This window comes from Pantherophis guttatus, chromosome 9 (assembly GCF_059756535.1).
Source record: "Pantherophis guttatus breed Tessera chromosome 9, ASM5975653v1, whole genome shotgun sequence".
Lineage (NCBI taxonomy): Eukaryota > Metazoa > Chordata > Lepidosauria > Squamata > Colubridae > Pantherophis > Pantherophis guttatus.
This window is the reverse complement of record NC_142071.1, coordinates 2,350,968-2,367,815: the sequence shown is the minus strand read 5'-3', so window position 1 is coordinate 2,367,815 and position 16,848 is coordinate 2,350,968. Positions and strand designations below refer to the sequence as shown.

At 46.3% G+C, this 16,848-nt stretch overlaps 1 protein-coding gene and 1 long non-coding RNA gene across 2 annotated transcripts; both read right to left on the bottom strand.

The window, feature by feature from the left end:
- Positions 1 to 1,837: 1,837 nt before the first annotated feature.
- On the bottom strand, positions 1,838 to 7,121 carry LOC117659012 (uncharacterized). Its single transcript, XR_009620533.2, has 5 exons — positions 7,032 to 7,121; positions 5,019 to 5,112; positions 3,579 to 3,702; positions 3,401 to 3,487; positions 1,838 to 2,030 (listed from the first exon to the last, which is right to left on the bottom strand). It is a non-coding gene; the product is annotated as an uncharacterized LOC117659012 (long non-coding RNA).
- Positions 7,122 to 12,073: 4,952 nt separating this feature from the next.
- Positions 12,074 to 16,845, bottom strand: LOC132709498 (uncharacterized). Its single transcript, XM_060683348.2, has 5 exons — positions 16,699 to 16,845; positions 15,504 to 16,004; positions 14,945 to 15,115; positions 14,664 to 14,780; positions 12,074 to 13,944 (listed from the first exon to the last, which is right to left on the bottom strand). Exons 1-5 carry the CDS (start codon positions 16,703 to 16,705, stop codon positions 12,509 to 12,511), a joined length of 2,232 nt encoding a protein of 743 aa, XP_060539331.2. The 5' UTR covers positions 16,706 to 16,845; the 3' UTR covers positions 12,074 to 12,508.
- Positions 16,846 to 16,848: the final 3 nt, after the last annotated feature.

Below are 16,848 nucleotides of genomic sequence, written 5' to 3'. Positions count from 1 at the left end.
TGGGTTTCAAAAATTTTTACTACCAGTTCTGTGGGCATGGCTTGGTGGGTGTGGCATGGCTTGGTGGGCGTGGCTTGGTGGGCATGGCAGGGGAAGGATTCTATAAAATCTCCATTCCCTCCCCAATCCAGGGGAAGATTACTGCAAAATCCCCATTTCGTTCTGATCAGCTGGGACTTGGGAGGCAGAGAATAGTTGGGGGTGGGGCCAATTTGCTACCGGTTCTTTGAACTTCTCAAAATTTCTTCTACCGGTCAGAACCTGCTGAAACCCACCTCTACACAAAAGGCCCCCTATCCATATTGAGTACTCAAGATAGCAGACCACCAGGTCTACTGCCCTCTCAGAAGTGGGATTCACTCTCAGTCTTTCCCAGGGACTCCCAAGCCAGAATGGGGCATTTGAGAGCCTCAGGAATGTCCTCTCTTGATATGGCTTTCCCTGCAGGCTCCTTGTGGGTGACAATCTCAGGGGTTTCTGTCTTGCATTAATCCTGCCCACTTGCTCTCTGGCCCTGCTCAAGGTGAGCTACATATTCCCCCAACGGATCTCTTGTAAGAGACTTTTCTGTTCAAGGTTCCAATGTCCTCTTTCATAATATGATGTTGTTCATGAACTTTGGAAAAGGCCCTCTAGGTTAAGTTTACAAAATTGTGCAAGTGGGCATTTGAACTCTATTACCCAACAGGGTCAACCTGGAACATCTTCCTCCAGAATACTTGAATATCTCTCTCTCCATTGATGTTGTTGGGATTGAGCCCACCATAGATGGGCGGAAATGTGCCTTATCCTCACATTGGTGGGATCTGCTACTTTTTCATGCCTTCTGCCACTGTTCCTGCATTTGTGTATCTACTTTTAATCCTACTAAATAGCTAGAAGGAAAACCAAACTCAAGAATCCTGGCCCACATAGTACCCCAGGAAAGTTTGGATGTTAAATTCACTCCACATATCACAAAAAAAACCACACTTCTGAAGTTTTAAAGAAACTGTATCTGATGGCATTCAATCGTCATTTCTTTCTGTTATTTCTATCTTTATTTTATCCAAATAACATACAGAATGAACCTCCTATTATTTTCCCCCACGGTTGCAACCCTGTCGGATGATTTTGCTGTGAAAGTGTGACTGTCCTAAAGGGGCCCCCTCCAGGGGTGAAATCTAAAATTTTTTGCTACCATCAGGAAGGTGCATAATAGTCCTTTGGTTATTTGAAGATTTATATCATTCTCTGGGAAGTGGAGGAGTCCATGAGGGCCAACCTGCAGCTATTAAGCTGTTTGAATGCAAGTCCCTAGCACAACTATTAGATGGTGTACACCTGGGAACTTCTCTTAGCTGTCCACCACTGCAGTTATTTAATCCCAATTTCTAATCTTCTAAATTCCCCGTTGCATCTTCAATGCAAGTGAATTCATGGATTCTAGAATGGTGGGAGTAAAGACCAGAATATGTCAGGGCACATCAAATTCATGACTGAGGCAGAAATTCCTTCTTCAGGTATCCTGCTTCATAGGAGAGGAATGGACTTCAAAGAATATCAAAGATTAAGATGCTTATTTGAGAGAGATATTCAGCTTTATTTACATGTGAGTTATCTGTTACGATTCCTCAATGTCAGCGGTGGCCTTTTTATGACCTATGGACTTTCATAGCTGGCTGAGGAACTCTGGGAGTTGAAGTCCACAATGCACATAGGGGCCATAGCTCTCCACCTCTGCTCTGTGTGAAGGGGTGAGACACCAACGGTGGTCATATGTCCTATAGAATTCCTGTTCCCATGTTTCTGTCTTTAACATGGCTGTTATTTAATAAAACAAAAAGAGAAGAAAAAATATAGAGAGGAGGGATTTATTCAGGTTCACTTAAACAGAAAAGGTTGACTCAAATTCACTCGTATGAAGAGAGGAGAATCTAACAAGCTTAACAGCGCTGTAATGTATCGTGGATGTTCTCGAAATCATATTGACGTAATTCTGGATTTTCCACTGTGATGCATCCCAGATGATGGGCGACAGCACCATATCTCTGATGGAAAGAAGAAGAAGAAGGTATGGTCAGTCAAAGTTGGACCTCATCGGTAAGGACCTCTGAGTCTAAGATCATCTGCCACCTTAGAACCTGCAGCGAACTATTGAGTCTTCCTGGGAGGAAGGTAGATTCAGACAAGGTGTTGCCAGCCTCAGTTTCTCTCCTCTCTTCTGCACCCAAGAATTCTGGGTCGCCACATAATATTGCTTGCTCAGCATTGAAAAAGCAAAAAAGTATTGGAAGAAAATTCGCATATGGCTAGAAGCTATGATAAAACCACACATGGCCTTGAAACCTGAGATATCATTAAGTGTTGTACCTTATGATTCTTGATGAACGTATCTTTTCTTTTATGTACACTGAGAGCATACTGTACGCACCAAGACAAATTCCTTGTGTGTCCAATCACACTTGGCCAATAAAAAATTCTATTCTATTCTATTCTATTCTATTCTATTCTATTCTATTCTATTCTATTCTATTCTATTCTACTCTACTCTACTCTACTCTACTCTACTCTACTCTACTCTACTCTACTCTACTCTACTCTATTCTATTCTATTCTATTCTATTCTATTCTATTCTATTCTGTTAAAGTACCACTTAGTTGCCAGCTGCCTGCAATTACTGCTAGTTCGAATCTCACCAGACTCAAGGTTGACTCAGCCTTCCATCCGTTCGAGGTAGGTCAAATGAGGACCCGGATTGAGGGAGCAATAAGTTGACTTTGTATAAAAAAGAACACCGCTTAGGGGGTAGCGAAAGCCGCACTAAGCAGGTATATACAAAGGTACGACAGCTATTGCTTAACGCATTGTAAGCCGCCTTAACGCATTTATATACCGCCCTCTGGAGAAGGGCGGCATATAAATCTAACTAATGAATAAATAAATGTCAAAGGTTGGATACCAGCCAACAATTAATGTAAGTGTATGTATTGAAAACACAAATTGTAAAAACCTGGCACCATAATCAACCCTAACAATCCACCACCAAGCATTCCCATCAATCTCACCCTATCCCACTGTTTTTCCGAAATCTTAAAGGGGCCTGGCTAACATCCGCTGGAAGGATATTCCCCTCTCCACCTCACCTCCCCCTTACACCCAGGAGAGACCAATAGGGCTGCTGGTTGACTTTCTACAAATGCAATAAAGGCAGAAAGGCAATTACACTTTCCCATTCCTATCACTACAAGGTATGTCCTAATATTGCCTCTTATTTCCGCTCAGTCTCATCCTCTTCTTCGAGCAGCGTGCTAGGTCAGAGGTCCCCAAGCCTTGGTCCATGGACCAGCACCGGTCCGTGGCATGCCAGAAACTGGGCCGCAGAAACAAGCAAAGCCCCATCTGTAGGAAGCTACTCACCTTCTGGTTCACGGAAAAACCTCTCTCCGGTCCCTGGTGCCCTAAAGGTTGGGAGGCAGTGTCATAGATTCCACTGTTGCATCAGACCTAGGTACAAAGTGTTATATGTATCCATGAATCTTAGGAGAAGACGTGAGAAAATTAAAAGATCTGAGTGTTGCTCGGAACCTTTACTCACGTTTCGCAACACATCCATTCATTCGGTTTGCACTCACAACGCAAGCCATGCCCTGAGTACCAGACGGAGCCTACGAGATGATTTTTCCCATTACCAGGACACGTGGTATGCGGCACCACTTTGCCTAAGGGAAAAAAAGTCAAGATGAACTTTGCAACTGCACTCAAAATTGTCAACCTGCGAGGAGAAACCTTCTACTAGGGTTGAAGGCTCCTCTCAGAAAACTACTAACAGACTGTTGTGGCCCCGCCCTCTGAGCCTATCTCATCGGAGGAAGAAGGCTCTGAACATGAGGGAGAGGAGTCAGCCAGGCCTCCCTCTCCAGGCCCCTCCCCTCTGGCACTGTCTCAGGTGCCGGCCGAGGGAGAGGAGATTAGCCAGGAGCCAGGTGTCTCGGATGAGAGCGAGGAAGAAGAGCCGTCGTTCCTGGATGCACGCCAACGAAGGCGTGATAAATGGTTGCAGCAGTTAAGGAGGCGTGCTAGGGATTAGAACTGAGTCACTGGACCACACCCCAGAGACTATATAAGAGAGGGTGGTGGCTGGTAAAACTCTGTGACGAACAAAAACTAACTTTGGCTAGTCACTTGAACAACATCTGAAGCTGCCGAAGGGATATTGTTTTGCTGGACTATTTGCAATGCGTATGTAATTTTATGTTATCTGTTGCAGTAAAGCTCTTGGCAGACAGTGCTTATATTGTTGCCAAGTTTGAGATAACGACCTGTGTGCGTGCCAAGTACTTTCTTAACCCTCGGCTGGCTGTGTTTGTGTGTGTGTGTAGATGGGGACAGATCACAGACAAAGTACAGTACCAATCTCCTAATGGACAGATACAGGTGGTCCATGAATTACAACAGTTTGTTTAGTGAGATTTCAAAGTTACGACGGCACTGGATGAAATGACTTATGACCCTTCTTCACCCTTCCGACCACTGAAGCATCCCCATAGTCACGTGATCAAAATTGAGATGCATATTTATGATTTATTATGTCCTGGGGGTCACGTGGTCATTTTTTCCTGCCTTCCAACAAGCAGACTCAACGGGGAAGCCAGGTTCACTTAAAAATGTTTCACTAACTTCACAACTGAAGGGGTTCACGAAAGAACTGTGGCAGGAAAGGCCATAAAATGAGAACCGAATTCACTTTACAACTCTTTCACTTAGCAACAGAAATTTTGGGTTTAATTGTAGCTGTAAATTGAGGACTACCTGTATATTCTCTGCATTTGCTGCATACCATTTTATTTCATTTCAATTTATTTATGAGCTTTGAAAGGACCCCTGTTGACCCAAAGACTTCTGCATTAATACGGAAGGTGTTTCTTAGCCCAGTTAGGAGACTTTGGACTGAAACCTGGATCAACATTTAATCCACATTTCTCCTGGCATGATGAGACCTTTGCAATTTGTACAGATGAATAAGGAGGTAGGTTACCATCTTTATACTTAGGGAGCATAAGAGTCGTCATACAGTATCCTTGACACGTAGCCAGCACGATAGAGAAGATGATCAGGAGGAAGAAAACTTTCTGGAAAGAAAGGAAAACAAGAAAAGGCCATCGGAGAACTTAGTAGTTGGTGGAGCAGCTGCCTGTTCAAAGGTTTACAAAAGTCCTCTTTGATAATGCGATGTTGTCCATGGACTTTAGAAAAAGCTCTTTGGCTTAAGTTTACCATCTTGTGCAATGTGCAGTTTGGTCTCTGTTGCATAAGAGGGTCACCCTGGAACATCTCCCTCCCCTCTTTTTGTCAGCTGCACACAATCTAGGATACCCGAATATCTCGGCCCTTTTTTCATATCCCTAATAGTCCTCACTGTGCAACGTCTTTCCGTCCTTCTCCCCTCCAGAGACAAAACCCTCCATTGATTGACCCCACCAGAGATGGAGGGAGATGTCCCTTTTCATACCTTCTCCTACCCCTGATGTGACAATCCTAACTCTTTATTCCAGAATTGATATGTGGCCCACGCAATAATTAACTCGTGCTTTTGCTTATCTACAGTTAATAGCACGTAATAACCTGAAAACAAACAAAATGCAAGACTCCTTGCCCATGTAGTACCCCAGGGAATTTTGGATATTACTTCCATCCCCCAAACACTACAAAATGCTATTAATTGGTTGTGTGAATATTTTGTTTTGTCCCTTTTCTCTCTAAGGAGTTCTAAAGAAACATCTATCCCAAAGGAGCTTTTTTTCAAGAGGCGACTGGACTTCCTGGTTTTTCTTTGAAGACGTTTCGCTTCTCATCCAAGAAGCTTCTTCAGCTCTGACTGGATCAGTGGTGGGTTCCTCCTGGTTCAGCCCGGTTCTGCCGAGCCGGGAGCGGTGATGATATGATGTCACCAAACCGGTTCTGCCCTCCTGCCCCCCAGCCCCTCCACGTTATTCTTACCTTTTATTTGGCCCCACCCCCAATCTATTGCTGCCTCCTGAGCCCCAGCTGATTGGCTAGAAGGAAATAAACCGTTTAAACTCTTGCCGGGGGGCTTCAAAGGGCCGCCCTACAGCTGATCAGTGTTAAAAGGCAGTGTGCTGGTAAACCGGTGCCTCCAAAAACAAATGAGTAGACCGGTGCCTCCAAAAACAAATGAGTAGACTGGTGCCTCCAAAAACAAATGAGTAGACCGGTACAGCTCTGCAAGCAGTTAAATGCCTGGTAGACCAGTACCTCTGCTAGATCCTAAAGAATTGTCACATGACCATTAAGCCACACCCACAAAATAAGCCACACCCACAGAACCAGTAATAAAAAAATTTAGAACCCACCCCTGGACTGGATGATGGGCAATGGGAGGATTTCATGACCAGCTGCCTGCAAAGTGTACAAATCCTTCCATTCCCCACCATCCAGTCAGAGCTGAAGAAGCTTCTTGGATGAGAAGCAAAACGTCTTCAAAGAGAAACCAGAAAGTCCAGTTGCCTCTTGAAAAAGCACCTTTGGGACAACCATGACCTGGACGACTGAGAGTCTCCATAGACATCTGATTTGATCTTCATATATTTCTGTCTTTATTTAATCTTAATAATGTACAGAATTGTCCTCTTACAGCTACGGTTCTGGGTTCAGCTGCAAGAGAGTAGCTGTCCCAAAGGAGCCACTTCATTCTTCCAGCCATTCCCTTTTCACATCAGGAGCCTGGATAGCTCAACAGACAGAGCACTGTAATTTAACACCAGCTGCCTGCAATTACTGCAGGTTCGAATCTCGCCAAGGCTCAAGGTTGACTCAGCCTTCCATCCTTTCTAAGGTAGGTAAAATGAGGACCCAGATTGTGGGGGCAATAAGCTGACTTTGTATAAATATACAAAAAGTATGAAGGCTATTGCTTAACGCACTGTAAGCCGCCCTGACTCTCCGGAGAAGGGCGGCATATAAATCAAATTAAAAAAAAAAAAAAAGTTCAATTGAGCTGCGGTTGCAAAGAAAAAGAAATTTAACTTACCATTTTGTTTTTTGGGGGGGAAGACGCGAGAAAGTCTTGGTAGGGAGGAAGAACAAAGACTGGCTTCTCTCTCTGAAGTCAGCAAGAAACTTGCTCTTCCAATTTATACAAAAACCACGGCTGCCCCTTGTCCACATTTTTTTTAAAAAAAATTGGGGGGTGTAAGTTGTGCCAAAATTTTCCACTGCCAGAAGGAAAATATTTGTTTTGTAAATAGTCGGTGTTTGTTTTGTCCATGTGAAGGAAGGAAAGTATTTCATCAGCTTCAGAGCAACATGGTTAGAAAAAGATGTTTTTCCTTTTGGGTCTAATGGGAAAAGACCTGGAGCAAAAAAAATGGAATTTTGTTACTATATATCCGTGATGGCGAACCTATGGCACACGTGCCCAAAGTGGCATGCAAAGCCATTTCGCCTGGCATGCGTGGCCTTGCCCGTTTGTCTTCCTGCACGGATTTCTAGGATTACAAAACCTTTCAAATCACCGAATCTTAAAATCAAAGTTCCGTGGGTTGTTTTTTTTTTCTCAGGGCAGAGAAGAGGAAATAGAGTGGAGGGCAGCAGATTCTACAAGATCGGTGCAGCTGAGGACATCTGAGGGTGGAATGGAACAATTCGTCCACAGCACACTCACCGTGGCCATCTTGCCACGGTCAACTCAACACGGGAAGTTCCATTCGGGATAACTCCACATGAAAAAAAAAATTATCCATCTTTTGTCGATGGAAACAATGCCGAAGGAACAGTGGTGGATAACATAGGTTGCATTGAGTTATCCCTCGTGGAATTGTCTGTAGTGACTTGTCCCGTGGCAAGCAGGCTGTGACGAGTTGTCCTCTGGCGAGTTTGCTGCGCCAAGATGGCCACAGTGAGTAAGCCATGAGAAGATGGCTGTGGTACATTGTCCTAGATCAGGGCTCTCCAACCTTGGCAACTTTAAGCCCGGAGGACTTCAACTCCCACAATGCTTTGCTGGCTGGGGAATTGTGGCAGTTGAAGTCTGCCAGGCTTAAAGTTGCCAGGGTGGATTCGTCTCAGAATTTTTGGCAATTCCAATTCAACTGTTACTGGGTTAATGAGTCTAGTGATTAGGAAAGGACCCACATACTTGGGTCCAAGCTTTTTTGATTTCTGGGAAGTCTGTAAATATTTGGTGGAAAGATAAACCTCATCACCCACTTTGTACACATGTGCCAGGGACCTTTTTTTTCAGCCTGGGTTTTATGTGCTCGGTGTGCGTCATCTAAAGCTTTTCAAGTTACTGCCCAAGTACCCCATAACTGTTCGATCCACTCAATCAAAGAGGGGTTCTGCGGGTTATCCTGTGGTCGCTCGGGGATCGGCACAAACTCCTGACCAGACGCTACCTTAAACAGAGTGAACCCGGTGCTGCTATGTATGGAGTTATTGTACACCACCTCTGCAAATTGCGGCAATAAGTCCACCCAGTTGTCTTGCTGGTAACTTACGTAACATCTCAAGTACTGTTCTAACACGGCATTGGTTCTCTCACAAGCCCCATTAGTCTGGGGGTGGTGGGTGAAGCTTAACCCCTGGGTGGAGCCTATCAACCTTAAAAACTCCTTCCAAAAGTTGGAAGTAAATTGTACACCCCTGTCCGAAATTATACATTTGGAGCCCCATGTAATCGATAAACATGACGAATAAACAATTTTGCAAGGGTTTTAGCTGAAAGGATTTTTGAACAGGGGATAAAGTGTACTTGTTTGGAAAACAAATCCGTTACTGCCCAAATGACTGTGCACCCTTCACTTTCTGGTAGGTCAACAATAAAATCCATGGATATCTCTTTCCAAGGGGCATTCGGCCTTGCCACACTCTGAAGTAAACCAGGCGGCTTCCCCGGAGGTCTCTTAGCTGAGGCACATACCGGACAACTAGCCACATATGCCTCTATGTCCTTTTTGAGTGCAGGCCACCAAAATTGTCTTTTAACGAGATGTAGAGTTTTAACAAATCCAAAGTGTCCTGCCGCCTTGGCGTCATGAGCGTACTGCAACACTGTTACTCTTAAACTGACAGGAACATACAATTTCGCCCCAATCCAAGCTAGACCATCACGGCGTGTACATTCATTTGAGTGGGTTTTAAACCATTCGTCAGTTTTCAAGGCTTCTTTCAGTTTCTGAAGTAACTCGCCCGAGTGGGCTGAATCGGCCTTTGCCTGCGCTCTGGTAGTCATTGGTGCTGCTAGTTGTGTCGAAGGGATGATAGGACGAACCACTTCCTCCTTGGTGCTGTTGTATTGAGGCAATCTGGAAAGTGCATCCGCCATGAAGTTCTTTCCACCAGGAAGGTATTGTAGAGTGAAATTAAAACGGTTGAAGTGCTGGGCCCAACGAGCTTGCTTTGGTGACAGTTTACGCAGTGTTTTCAACGCCTCCAGGTTTTTATGGTCAGTCCAAACTTCAAAAGGATGCTTTGCTCCTTCCAGAAATTGTCTCCACATTAACAATGCCCACTGCACTGCAAAAGCTTCCTTTTCCCATATGGCCCATGTCCTCTCGGTTTCTGACAATTTACGGGACTTGTAAGCACAGGGTTGTAATTCCCCTTCTGCGTTCTTCTGCAGAAGTACTTCTCCCACGGCCACGTCGCTCACGTCAGCCTGTACTACAAAAGGTTCTTCCATGTCCGGATGTTTGAGGACTGGTTCAGCAGCAAACAACCGTTTCAATTTTTTGAAGGCCGCTTGACAGTCCATAGTCCATTCAAGGGGTCGTGAGGGTCTTGGTTTTACTTCACCTTTAGTTTTCAGAAGATTTGTTATTGGCAGCACAATTTTTGCAAACGAGGGGATAAACTGTCTATAGAAGTTAGCAAATCCCAGGAAACTCTGTAGTTGTTTGCGGGTGCGTGGCGCGGCCCATTCCAATATGGCCCGAACCTTTCCAGGGTCCATCTCTGTCCCCTCATGTGATATGCGATACCCAAGATAGTCAATTCTGCTTTGGTGGAACTCACACTTAGAAAGTTTGGCATATAGTTCAGCAGCCCTGAGTTTTTTCAGGACCGTTCGCACCAACTTCACATGGTCGTCCATGTTCTCATGTAGATAAGAATGTCATCCAAGTAGACCAGTACCCCCTTATACAGGTGCTCATGCAGTACTTCGTTAATCAATTGCATGAACAATTGACCCCCCGTCCTCTACAGTCCTTGTATATTTCTTCATTCAGCCCATCCTTGAAACTCTCCAGTAGAGCTGCTTCTGACTACCTTGTCATGTAGGGTGCCAGCTCGTGAAATTCTTGGGTGTATTCTGCCACTGATCTCCGGCCCTGCAGGATACCCTTCATTCTGAGTCTCGCCTTCCGTTCAGCTAGGTGGTCTTCAAACCGCCTCCTAAGAGCCCCCATGAACTGGTGGTAGTTCTTCAGCAAGGGGGAGTTATTATTGTGGAGGACCACCATCCATTCAGCGGCTACTCCCTCTAGGACGTTCATGACGCATCTCACTCAAGCCGCATCTGATAAGTAGTCCTCCCCCCAGTCCTGCATGTGGTTCCACACTTGGGTCAAGAAAAGCCCCAAGGTCTTCGGATTCCCATCATATTTTCTGGTTGGGGGGGTTGGTTTTTTACGCCTGTGGGGTGGGGCCTGCAAGGCTGGGGGTCCCTGGGCTGCTGCATCCCCCACTTGAGCTCCAGAAGCCTGAGATGTTTCTTCCCCAGCTTCCCCTTCTTCTCCCCCACAGGCTGTCTCTTCTGGATCCCCCCTGGGGCAGTCTCCTCCCTTCTCCACAGGAACCCGTAAGACTCACGGCTTTTCCAGCTTTCTTCGATATCACGGAGGAGTTGCAACGCTTGCGCCATCATGAGGCTTTCCTTTTTCTCTTGCAGCCATACTGCCTCTCTCCTACGGGGTCTGGAGCTGGTTACTCCCTGGGGGGTCCTCCCCAGGTCCGGCAGCCTTCCTACTCCTCTCGGCCATCTAGCTTCTTCAGGCTCCTCTCTCAGCCAAAGTTTTTCCATCCATTCTGCAGCCTCTTTCTCTGCTTGAAATGAAGTTATGGTAGAACCAGATGCTACCATCTGGTCTTCTTCACCCTCCTGGTCCGACATACTTTGGTGTCCGCCCCCTCGGTGTTTATCCGGGATGGCTGGAGATGTATTTCAGCTTAATGTCAGGTGTGCTTCCTTCAAAGTAATGGAAAGAATGACCCAAACTCCATGTTTTATAGAGAAAGGTACTTTTACTAGAAAATGAAGTGAACGCAACCAAGGAAAGCTGAAATTAAAGGCAATAAGTGTGAAAAGTGCATATAGAAAGCATCCCCTCCCACTGAACATCGTAAATCATCCAATCCAAAGGTCTCCCAGAGTCAGGTGGAAGCACGTCTGGCAGCGTCATCAATCAGGAATGCCACAACGGTTGACCCGATAGCAACTTCAAAGATTCAGTTTCGTTTCTTCCAAAGTCCTCCAGCACGCTTCCCCCCCCCGGCCCCCTAGCTCTCCCCCTCCCATTTCTTATGGCAGCCAAAGCAGTAAAAGCAGAGGCTGACAAAGAGGAAGAAGAAGAAGAAGAGGAAGAAAGTACATTTATGGTAAATCATAATTTAGTGTTTTGAAATTTTACAAGAAAGGAACTCTAATTTCAGATATTTCATATATTAAGATATAATTTATTAAAAAATCCAAATAAATACATTTCATTTTTAAACTCTTTAGCAGAAACCGATGGCTTTTGCTGAGGGATAGGAATATTTAACTGCATTTTTTTTAAAAAAAAAAATAACATTTTTTTTTGTAAAACAGAATATAAAATACAAGGAACACGCTGAGAACTTTAAATATTACAATCAAATCCCGGAATTAACAAAACAACCGGACAACACAGTAGGATTATTAATTGAATTCATAAGACTATAATAACAATGAACAAGAATGTTTTAACTAATCTAAAGCAGTACGTTTATGGTAAAACAGAATCTACTGTTTGTAAACTTTATGTTAAATGAACTCTCAGATATCTGATCTATTAAACTATAATCTATCAAGGAAAAATCCAAATAAATACATTTCCTTCTAAAATTGCTCAGCAGCAACCAGTGGCCATGTGTGTGAAACCCATTTGAAGCCTGTTTATTAAAACGAGGGACATCCCAGGTGGGAGGATGAACTGGGAGCTCAAAAATTCAAGAGGATGGCCATGGCCAGATGAACAAGGACCCTTGGTATTAACGCAGTGGGGCTGTGGCCAGAACTGGTCTGGGTAGCTGTGGCTTCCTGGGCTGGGGCCAACAGGGTGCAGGGCAGCCATGGGGCAGAGATGCGGGTGGGGTGAGTTGAGCTTTTTGAGGATCAGGGCCATGAGGGACCAAGCCTGGATTGCTTGGTTTGGGATGGGCACTTCCTTAACAACCCTTTATTCTCCATGGAGGACCACAACCATGAGTGCTGGGATCGTTATTGCTAATCGATATGGTCATGTGACATCTTGGTTTACAACCGCATCAGTCTCTCGATGACCGAAACTCTGACCCCAAATGTGGTCGTACGTTCCCAGCCTGCAACCTTCCAGATGGACAAGCCCACGTGGACGTTCTCCAAGGACAGCCGAAGCTGGGATAACCGTAATAGAGGGAGATGTCCATTTCTTTCTCCCGCTCCTCAAAGATCTTGATCCTCCCCAGCGAAGTCCAGCAGGCTGCTTCCTCCCTCTCCATCTGGGCTTCTCGCTTCATCATCTCCCGAATGGGCCTTTGCTCGTCCGTGATGGGTTGCGAGACCTCCAGGTTGGGGGGTGGCATTCTCCAGGGTCTGAACGTGTCCCCTTTATACGGTGGCGATGAAGATGGACCTTTAGGCACCGGGACTTTGGCTGGTGCTGCAATGTTGCCGGAGCGCCCAACATTTGGTCTTAAACCAGCTGCCTTCGACCCCAGACTGGTAGTTTTCCCGGCAGCTGCAGTCGGGGTTCTCCAGTCTCTGCTGCATGGAAATCCAGAATCCCAGGTCTTTGGGGCAGGTGGGATCGTGGCAGGGGGCACCTGCTTCCCGAGGAGCTTTGGGTGCTGAGTAGGCACAGGGATTAATGACCGTTTTTGCCAAGGCTGTGATTGTGGCTTAGGCAGATGATGGGGTGACGGTTTGGATGGAAGGTGTGAAGGTAATTTTGACATGGAGGCTGCTGGTGGCTTGCATTGGAGATGCAGCTGGGAGGCTGGTAGGAAGTGGAGTGGCGGCTTGGGTGCAGTGGTCAGAGGTTGGGAAGATGGATAAGATGCTGGTTTAGGCAAAAGGTTGGCTTCCGTGATAAGATGGTTTGGAACAGGTGGAACGGAATGGCCTTTCTTGCTCGGCAGAGTTGGAACGGTCTGCTTGCCCAGTGGGTGAAAAACTTGTACGGACTCCATCAGTTTGAAAGCCAGGTTGGTCTTTGGGGTTGGCTTTGGGGCTCCTTCCGCTTCTCTTTTGGGGCAGCACTTCTTGCTTTTGGTGCCACACAGGCTCACGTTTTTCCTTGCTTCCTGCTTGTCTTGGCTTCTAGGCTGGCTCTTCTCCACGGCGCAAGAGGCATGGCCCATCTTGGAGTCCTTGGAAGAAGAAGAGTCTCCTTCTTCAGCTGGCTGCTCTGGAAGGAGTTCAGGAAGCACAACCTTTGGCTCTTCAGGCCCAGTCAGAAGTTCAGGAGGCATCTTTGCCTGGGTGAGATCTTGAGCCTCCAGAACACAAGGGGCGATTTTGGATTTCGAGGCATCCGCTGCCCCCTTTGCAGAGATATGTTTGCAAGGTTTGTTCCTCTGCGGCCCTTTTGCCCTGGCCTTAGATGGCATCTGATGCTGAGTTTTCTCCTCCTCTTTGGTTTTTTTTGCTGGAGGATCTTCTTCAGTCCAAGGGATCTTCCTTTTCCCTTTCCCTTTTGATGAGGGCTGGAACTGACCACCATCTGGAAGGGAGAGAAGAAAAAGACTGTTCGGTGTCAGGAAACCCAATCAGGAGTTTAAGCCTGCCAAGCGAGGTCCTTCATGTTCTTCCAGAAGGAGGAGATGCGTGGCCCTACTCCTGCCCAATCTGAACCCACCTCTCTGAAAGTAGAAAAGAAGGGAGGGAGGGAGGGAGGGAGGGAGGATGGAAGGAAGGAAGGAAGGAAGGAAGGAAGGAAGAAAGAAAGAAAGAAAGAAAGAAAGAAAGAAAGAAAGAAAGAAAGAAAGAAAGAAAGAGGAAAAAAAGTCTGTGTTTGGAGGATACCAACCAGGTAGCTCAGACAAAATTTGAGCTACTTTTAAGCTCCCATACTTCTCCCACCTCCCCATTTGCTCCTGCTTTGCTATGAGGAACAGAAAAATGATTGTTTTCAATCTCTGCAGAGCATTCTCCAAGTAGCAACTTCATTCCTGGTTCACAGTATTAGAAGAAGGAATCTGCAATCTAGGGAATTTTCAGCAAAATTGGTTCAGGCTGATGAACACAAGGCCAGCAGAGGTCTAGATTGCTGTCCATTATTGATGGGGACTAATTTTCATTGGGTTGTCTTCTCTAAAGCCCACAGCAAGATTCTATACATCTTGGAAGAGCATGATGAGACTCTACAGCTTCAGGCATCTTCCAAAGAATCTACCTTCAGTTGGTGGACTGTCCTCCCATCTGCAATGCTTTGGCACTCACCATTCAGCCCAAAATTTTTGCTAGGGTCTGGCTCGGATGCTTCTTGGTCTCGAGAGGCCTGTGGGACCTCAGCCTTCAGACTGGCACCTGACGGGTGTCCTCCTGGATCTTGGTCCACTGAAAGAAAGATGTCAAGAGGTGATTCTTCAAGGATGCTCTACCATACTATCTCACAGCTATGGATTCCCTTCATAAGCCGTGAAGTCCAGGATGTAGTACAAAGGCTAACAAGGATCAATACCTGCAGGTAATTCCTGGTACCAAGTATATTTAGCACTCACCTTCCAACACTGGAAGGAGGTGAGGAATGTCCTCCAAATCGTAGTGTAACGATGAAGAAGGAGCCAAAGGTGAGCCCACAAACTGATGGAGGCTACTTCTTGGCTGATCAAGAGATCCCGGAAGATGGTAAGACTGGGCCTTCTGTGGTTCCTCTTCAGGGGCTCTGATCTCTGAAAGAGTCAAGAAGAGAAACTGAGCAAGAGACGTGGACACTGTACTATCCGAGCTGATCCTGCCTTGGTGGCTCAATCTGCCTGTGACTCCTACCAAGTTTTCCTTCGCAGCTCTACGGAAGTGGATGAAGAGGCAGGAGAGGATGGAGACAGCTCTTGACCGAGGCCTGTGCCTACCAAGCAGCTGGTCCTGTTTCATAAATTAACTCAAGAAACATATATTCAAACATCTAGGTCTTCAAGAAACATCTCTTATTCTAGCTCTAACCTTTCTTGAAGACCTCCAGCATTGGTGGCACAGGCTTCCAACATCTGTGGCTGGGTCTAAAGTATGGCGCTGTGGGAATGAGAGCCAAAATTCCTAGGTTGCACAAGTAGCTCTCACCTTGCAAAGAGGCTGGTTGGCTGGTAGGAAGTTCGAGCGGCCACCTCTGTCCGAGTTGAAGGCCCACGTCGGAGGTGGCCTGTGCCTCTGAATGACCTGAAAGCCGATGTTGGGGATAGGAGGGTCTGGGGATCTTCTGTATGGTGCCAGGGCCAGGAAGAGTTTGATATTGAGGTGGCAGAGGTGCGTAGAAAGGCTGAGGAAAGGTAGAGACGGGAGGGTTACAGGGTGTCAGGTTAGCTAGCTGCAGTTGCTCCCCATGGATGGTTTGGAGGTGCGACACTCCCGGAGGCACAAAACTTTGCAGGCTGGCGTTGCCTGCGAGCAAGTGAGCAGGCAGATGGGGGAAAGGAGGCTGGATCCAAAGGTTGCTCAGAACCGGTGCAGCCATTCCAGAGAGATTAGGAAGGTTGTTTCCTAGAGCAGGTATGGCTATTAGTATTGGGCAACCTGGAGTCGGAAGGCTCAGGTTTTCTGGAGTCTCTGTGTTACACACCTGATCTGTAAAACACACATCAAAAGAAGAACAGAAGTCAGAAACCCTGTTTCGACCAGAGAACATCTGGGGTCCTGAATTGGATCCAGGTGCTCATAGTCTCCCGGGAGGGGCTAAACACCCATTCCTCCCCCAGGCACAAAGCCATTCCCTCCACACACCTGACCCAGAATGAAAGGGACCCTAGTGGGTAAGAAAGGAGCATTTTCCTTCCTTTTACAACGTCCTTGGAAGCAGACGGGGAGGCTGAGGGCATCATGTGGTTTAGCCCTCAGTCCCATCCTGAGAGGTTTGAGAGATGTAGCCCTACCTACACTGTGTTGACCTTTGGGTCCTTCCAAAGAAAAATACATGGGGACTCAAAAATAGGGGAACCTCACCAAGGAATAGATATTCCTGCTAACGTTGAAACGCCACAGAGAAATGAATGTGAAACTCCACTGAATAGAGGGTCAAATATATGACCACAATCCAAGAAAAAGAAGTCAAGAACTTCCCAAAATTGGATTGAGAGATGGCTCACCCCACTGATTTTCTTCCGACTTACTTTCTATTTCTATTTCCTTCCCTTGGGTAGCCCATCCCCAAACCTTCTCCTTTCCCCAGCTGTGCTGTGTGGGTTATGCCATATTTGCCTCTCAATGAGATTTCCGGAGGAACAAGGGATCCCTTCCAAGAGTGAGATGGCCCAATTCCTACCTGCCATCAGGGGGAAAAGATTATATTTTGAGTGATGGTAGAGAAGGATGTTGCCTCTAACCTGCCAGCATCCGGTAAAGAGTGGTCAGTACAAGTGGGATCATTTAAAAGTGTTTACTCCTGTCCCTACGGTAACCCTGGACATTCTGA

What these genes read in the sequence shown, in the direction of transcription:
- LOC132709498 (XM_060683348.2), bottom strand. An exon ending in CCAACCAGCCTCTTTGCAAG is followed by an intron (nt 15,116 to 15,503) that starts GTGAGAGCTACT and finishes TGACTCTTTCAG; the next exon opens with AGATCAGAGCCCCTGAAGAG. An exon ending in CAAAAATTTTGGGCTGAATG is followed by an intron (nt 13,945 to 14,663) that starts GTGAGTGCCAAA and finishes TCTCCCTTCCAG; the next exon opens with ATGGTGGTCAGTTCCAGCCC.